This window comes from Podarcis muralis, chromosome 1 (assembly GCF_964188315.1).
Source record: "Podarcis muralis chromosome 1, rPodMur119.hap1.1, whole genome shotgun sequence".
Lineage (NCBI taxonomy): Eukaryota > Metazoa > Chordata > Lepidosauria > Squamata > Lacertidae > Podarcis > Podarcis muralis.
Window position 1 is genome coordinate 129665135 of NC_135655.1, and position 6356 is coordinate 129671490.

Genomic DNA, 6356 nt, shown 5'->3' on the forward strand with positions numbered 1-6356 from the left:
GATGAATTCCTTATGAATGGATTGGTTTGATCTTCTTGCAATCCATGGGACTCTCAAGAGTCTTCTCCAGCACCATAATTCAAAAGCATCAATTCTTTGGCGATCGGCCTTCTTTATGGTCCAGCTCTCACTTCCATTCATCACTACTGGGAAAACCATAGCTTTAACTATACAGACCTTTGTCGGCAAGGTGATGTCTCTGCTTTTTAAGATGTTGTCTAGGTTTGTCATTGCTTTTCTCCCAAGAAGCAGGCGTCTTTTAATTTCGTGGCTGCTGTCACCATCTGCAGTGATCATGAAGCCCAAGAAAGCAAAATCTCTCACTGCCTCCATTTCTTCCCCTTCTATTTGCCAGGAGGTGATGGGACCGGTCACCATGATCTTAGTTTTTTTGATGTTGAGACCATATTTTGTGCTCTCCTCTTTCACCCTCATTAAGAGGTTCTTTAATTCCTCCTCACTTTCTGCCATCCATGAAGGAGATTACTACATTAGAGTGAAGTAAAGGAGTTCCCCCCACATTTCATAGCTCTTTCCACTAGCTTTGTACACAACCAGGGGGCACTGTCTGGTAAGGGATAGTTTTACCCCATGCAAGGTGTTCATACCTTGGCTAGAGCCAAATTAGGAATGGCATAAGGACTCCATTTGGTGTGAAGCTGGTTTGAGAAACAACACATCAAATGGTAGCATCTTCTAAACAAAGTATTGTTATTTATTTATTTATTGTATTTATATCCTGCCTTTCTTCCAAGCTGGGATTTTCCCAAGTACAGGATACATATGCATTTTGCCTAATGTCATGTCAACACAGATTAAAAACCCAGCACTGGAAACAAAGCAAGTGACCAGCAAGCAGGAGTGTGAACACAGCTGATTTGGTCTAATGTCCCTGTAAACTTTGTGCAAACAAAACAGAATGGAATGCTTAATAAGTAGGTTGTCTAGAAGTGATCTAAGTATTATAAAGCACTTTGCTCCCTCATCTTTTCTAATTGCATAGAATTTCAGCAGATGCCGCTTCTCCTACAGCAACAGCAATATGAGAAAAGATGTTCAAGAGTCCTTTCCATCTAACTTAACTCTTATTTTTCATTGATTTGTATCTCATTCGTCCTCCAAAAGATCCCATGGCTTACAGCTTCACCCAGGGAACTTTTCTGCACCTTTTACACTGGGAGTGGAACCAGTATGTTGACCAGTACTCTAGAATAAATTGTTTCTACTCCCTACACAATATTTTACAGTCTTACCAGCGTCATTCTTTTTCTGGAAAGCTTTTGGGTAATCCCTCTAGTCCCTATAATTTACTCTAAGCCAAATTGAAATAGCCACACATTCTTCCCCTTCCCCCATTCTCTCTCTTTTCCCTGGGTCTATTTCAGATAGCAAAGAGGGGTATAGTACCTCTCATATCTGTTTTTTGCAAAGCACCATGTGCATAGAGGGCATTATACAAATTAATACATAGGAAAGTGTCTGTCCCTCCCTGCAGTTCAACTCCCTCTCTTTTTACTAACAGCACATATCCATTCCTCCTGCTGGTGCAACTTTCTCATCATTTCTACATAGCAGCATTTATAAACCAGTGCCAGAGAAACTGGGTGAAAGGAAGGTGAGAGGAAAGAGATACGAATATTTTTGTGTGTATATGTATACATACATACACCTACACAATTAGAGGTTTGAAGCCAACTTTAAATAAAAAGAGCTGGTAAGCAAAGAAATCTGTGGTGTTTTCCATGGGATCCGGGGACATGTCAGCTAATACTCTTCCCTTTCTTCTTCATTTGCTTGTCTCTGCAGCAAATCTCAAGGGGGAAGGGAGAAGGGCAGGAATTGCATAGGCACGAGAGAGCGGGGGAAATCCCGCATGCAGGATTTTGGTGCCTAACAACCCCCCCCCCTCTGCAATTGCTCTCGCGCTCCCCCGCCTCTCTCTGAGGCCTAGATGCTGCATCACGGCACCTGCTGGCTACCTCTGTTCCATTATTGGGAAGGGAGGAAGCTCATGCGCCCTGCTTGCCTGTATTTTGCAGGGCGCTGCTGTAGCTTTGGAGTTCAGTACATACCAGCATCTCTCTCTCTCTTCCCCTCCTCCCTCTCTCACAGGGAGGCCCACCCATGAGGCAAGGTGAGGCGGCTGCCTCGGGTGGCAGGATCCACAGGGGCAGCAGATCCCGATGTAGCTCTTTATTCAGGGCTGGCCCGTCCATGAGGCAAAATGAGGCCACCACCTTGGGTACCAGCATCCACAGGAGCAGCAGACCCCGATGATGTAGCTCTTTATTTGGGGCCAGCCCAGCCATGAGGCAAGGTGAGGCAGCCCACTCAGGCAGCAGGATCCACAGGGGCAGCAGACCCCAATGATGTGGCTCTTTATTTGGGGCCGGCCCACCCATGAGGCAAGGTGAGGCAGCCCACATGGGCAGCAGGATCCACAGAAGCAGCAGGTCCCCATGATGAAGCTCTTTATTCAGGGCTGGCCCATCCATGAGGCAAAGCGAGGCCACCACCTTGGGTACCAGCATCCACAGGAGCAGCAGACCCCGATGATGTAGCTCTTTATTTGGGGCCAGCCCAGCCATGAGGCAAAGCGAGGCAGCCCACTCAGGCAGCAGGATCCACAGGGGCAGCAGACCCCGATGATGTGGCTCTTTATTTGGGGCCGGCCCAGCCATGAGGCAAGGTGAGGCAGCCCACTCAGGCGGCAGGATCCACAAGGGCAGCAGACCCTGATGATGCGGCTCTTTATTTAGGGCCGGCCCACCCATGAGGCAATCTGAAGCTGCTGCCTCAGGCAGCAGGATCCACAGGAACAACAGCAGCAGGAGGACCCCCCTCCTCGTGAGGCAGCCCACTCAGACAGGAAGATCCACTGGGGCAGCAGGCCCTGATGATGCCCTCTTTCTTTAGTGCCAGCCCACCCATGAGGCAATATGAAGCTGCTGCCTCAGGCGGCAGGATCCACAGGAACAGCAGCAGTAGGAGGACCCCCCTCCTCGTGAGGCAGCCCACTCAGACAGGAAGATCCACTGGGGCAGCAGGCCCTGATGATGCCCTCTTTCTTTAGTGCCTGCCCACCCATGAGGCAATATGAAGCTGCTGCCTCAGGCGGCAGGATCCACAGGAACAGCAGCAGCAGGAGGACCCCCCTCCTCGTGAGGCAGCCCACTCAGACAGGAAGATCCACTGGGGCAGCAGACCCCAATGATGTGGCTCTTTATTTAGCGCCAGCCCACCCATGAGGCAATCTGAAGCTGCTGCCTCAGGCGGCAGGATCCACAGGAACAGCAGCAGCAGGAGGACCCCCCTTCCTCGTCACTGACGTAATTCACCCCTTCCTCCCTGACAGGGAGGGCGGGCCCATTTTGAGGTTCACCTCAGGTGCTCTCCCTCAACTGGGCGGCCGCTCAGAAGCAAGGCACGGAAAAGGATCCCGAAGCACCACCGCCACCCCTCACAAAAAAACCCCGCCCCGCCATTTCCCTCGAGCGCGAGCGCGCGCCCTCTCTCTCCCTCGCCTCAGGTGCCTCGCGCGCGGGGCTGAGGAGAACGTGGCCTGGGTGGGCGGCTCTCGACGTCACGCGGCGCGGCGGCGCGCGCGGGGCCTGAGGGCGGGCGGGCGAGCGGGCGGGCTGCCGCGCCGGCGAGAGGGAGCGCGCCTGCGTGTGGACGCGCCTGCGTGTGGCAGGTGCCGGCGGTGGCAGTGGCAGCGGCAGCCGCGTCCACCTGAGGGGAGAGCCGCCGCTGCGCCCTGGCGCGCCTTCCTGCCGCCGCCCTCCTCTTCTTCCTCGCTCCCTGCACCATGAGGGAAGAGGCGCCGCCGTCGCCGCCGTGAGCTGCTCGGCCGCTTCCTCACACCGTCCTCCAGACGAGGCGTCCCCCTCGCCGCCGCCGCCCGTCCTACCCCGGGGGAAGCTATGAGCCATGAAGCCGCCTGGCAGAACTTCCCTCCGGCGGCAGAAGCAGCAGCAGCAGCAGCCGCCCTTCTCCGGCCGCCGCCGCCGCCGCCTCTCGAGCTCCGCCGCCGCCGCCTTGCTTTGCCCGGCTGGGCTGCCCAGCTCCATCCCCCTCCTCTTTCTGGCGCTCCTGCTTTTCTGCTCAGGGTCCCCGAGGATCTGCGGGGTCGCTGCGGACGCCGGTGAGTGCCCGCTTTAAGGGGGGGGGGGGAGATCCTGGAGGGATCCTGTATTGTGCGCGGGAGCTTGGGCAGATCCTGGATCTCCGTTACACGCGCAGCCCTTCGTTTGCTCTCTCCTTTGCGCGCTCGTGTGTGGTGCCAATGCGCTAAGAAATAAACGAGGGTGGGGGGCTCTCTTTTTGGGGGTGGGGGTGGGCATGTGGTGCCAATGAACCTCGGAGCCTGTTTTAGTCTGCATCTCCCACCGCCCTGGCTTTTTAATGCTGGTTAATAACAGACCTGGGGAGGGGAACCAGAAAAAAAAGGGGGGGGGGGAGAAAAATCACATTTTTGCCGTGCGGAGCCCGCTTGAGTCTTCGTGACAACCGGCCAGAAGTTCTTGTTCGGCACCGTCCGCACAGATTTGTTTCGGTCTTGACGCAGTTCCTTACCTCCATCCATGGCATCCTGCCTGGTCTTCGGTAGGAATAATTGATCGTGACTGCAGCCGGATTCCTCCTCGGGTAGCTCCCCCCCCCCCCCCCCCACGTCTAGATCACATATATGTGTGTGTGTCTGTCTGTCTTTGCGAATATGAAATTGTATTTACATGGCAGACCTGCATATTTACTGTGTTAGGGCGACTGGTGCTTACTGGTTTATAAGGATGGGCATGAAATGGTTTCGGGAGCCTCTGATGCAGCAAAACGCTGCTGGCAGGCTTTCAAGGGTGCTGTTTTTGTGCAGGGTCTTAACGCAAAATAGAACAAGACAAGCAGGATAATGAGGGTTTTGGATACTGCCCGTTCTTGCACTGCTCATCCGAGGGAACCTACCTTTTGCAAACAGAAGGGGGGTTGCGGTGTTCTTCAAGAACCCTGGGGTTTTGTCTGCAAAGAGATATGTGGTTGTTACTTATCCCATGAAGCATGTTTATACGGGAGCTTATTGAGACTTTCTCTCTGGTAAGTGTGCTTAGGAGTCCATCGCTAAAGTTAAAGGAATAGTGAAAAGTTGCCCTTATGTAAAGGGAATTGATTAACATTCAGTACACATGGGTTCATGGCTTGAGTTGCTTGCAGTAGAATCACTGATTTGTACATAGCCAAATTTATGTGGAAAAGTGGCAGAAATAGGGTCATGAATGGCTGGATTGTCCTTAAAAGAACTTGTTTCAAGGGTTCAGATCCCTGCATTTTGAATTTCATGATGCAAAACTATATAAAATCAAATAAGGAATTATATGTACAAATAAGTATAAAATCTAATCAAATAAATTGGTTTCATTAGGGTTACTGTATATTTTTTGTAGCAAATTAGCAAGATACAAAACATATTACAAAAAGTGTTCTGTTCCTCTGTGAATTCATGGTAGGTTTGTCTGTCTTCCCCAGCTCTGCATTGGAATGAAACTGCAGAAGAACTAGAAAAAAGCCAGGCAGACGAAGATACTGCATTTCAACAGACTAACAGCAGTAGCTACAAAAATAACAGTCGAAGCAGTGCATTCCAGAAAGAAATCACATTGCCTTCAAGACTTGTATATTATCTCAATAGAGACTCTGAAAGTCCTTATCATGTCTTGGATACAAGGACAAGGCACCAGCAAAAACACAATAAGGTAAGGTGTTTTTTAAAAAAATAAATAAAAGCAATACAGTACTGCGACTCAAAATAGTCATGTCTCTTGAGGGATTGTCTTACTTTAAGAATGTTTATTCAGCATTACTGTAATGCTTCAGAATTCACTGCACAGTTCTTGGGTCTGAAAGATGCGTCAGTCCAAAAATAGGGTTCAAATACCAAGAGACCTTGCAGGTAACAATACCCTTGTCAAATTTAGGATTATTACTGCTACCACAGAACAAAACTTGAAGTTCAAACCACGGTTTACTTGTTTCTTTAGAGGCCTAAAATATTTTCCCCTCCATCCAGCTTACCTGATTGAGAAAAATAGAATCACGTTGGTAGAATGACTATGTAATCTTTCTGTGTCACAGACACAGGGGACCCCAGAGAATTACAAATCTAATTTCTTTATCTTAATCAGGAAGCCATTTTTAAAGCAAAGTACAGAGGGCAAGATTCAAATGTCATGCCAATGGTTGTGACAGGACTTCCTATCCTCTCCGCTGCAGCCCCCTGCGCCTGCCCCCCAGTCTGCTCTGGAGTTCCATTTAACCTTCTGGAGCAGATTTGGAGGCATGGGGGTCTGCAGGGGGAGATGAGGAAA

General features: G+C 50.7%; 1 protein-coding gene across 10 annotated transcripts in view; it reads left to right on the forward strand.

Moving 5' to 3' along the window:
* Positions 1-3646: 3646 nt before the first annotated feature.
* The window catches only part of ADAM23 (ADAM metallopeptidase domain 23), a 78873-nt gene continuing 76163 nt past the window's right edge, over positions 3647-6356 (forward strand). For 3 of the 10 annotated variants that reach the window (XM_028702333.2, XM_028702325.2, XM_077918350.1), the window contains exons 1-2: positions 3648-4144; positions 5518-5744. In XM_028702333.2, coding sequence (XP_028558166.2) covers positions 3931-4144; positions 5518-5744 — 441 coding nt within the window. In that variant the 5' untranslated portion in view covers positions 3648-3930. Of the gene's footprint in view, positions 4145-5517; positions 5745-6356 lie in introns of all 10 variants that reach the window. The other 7 variants (XM_028702316.2, XM_028702363.2, XM_077918351.1 and 4 more) reach the window with 4 other exon arrangements.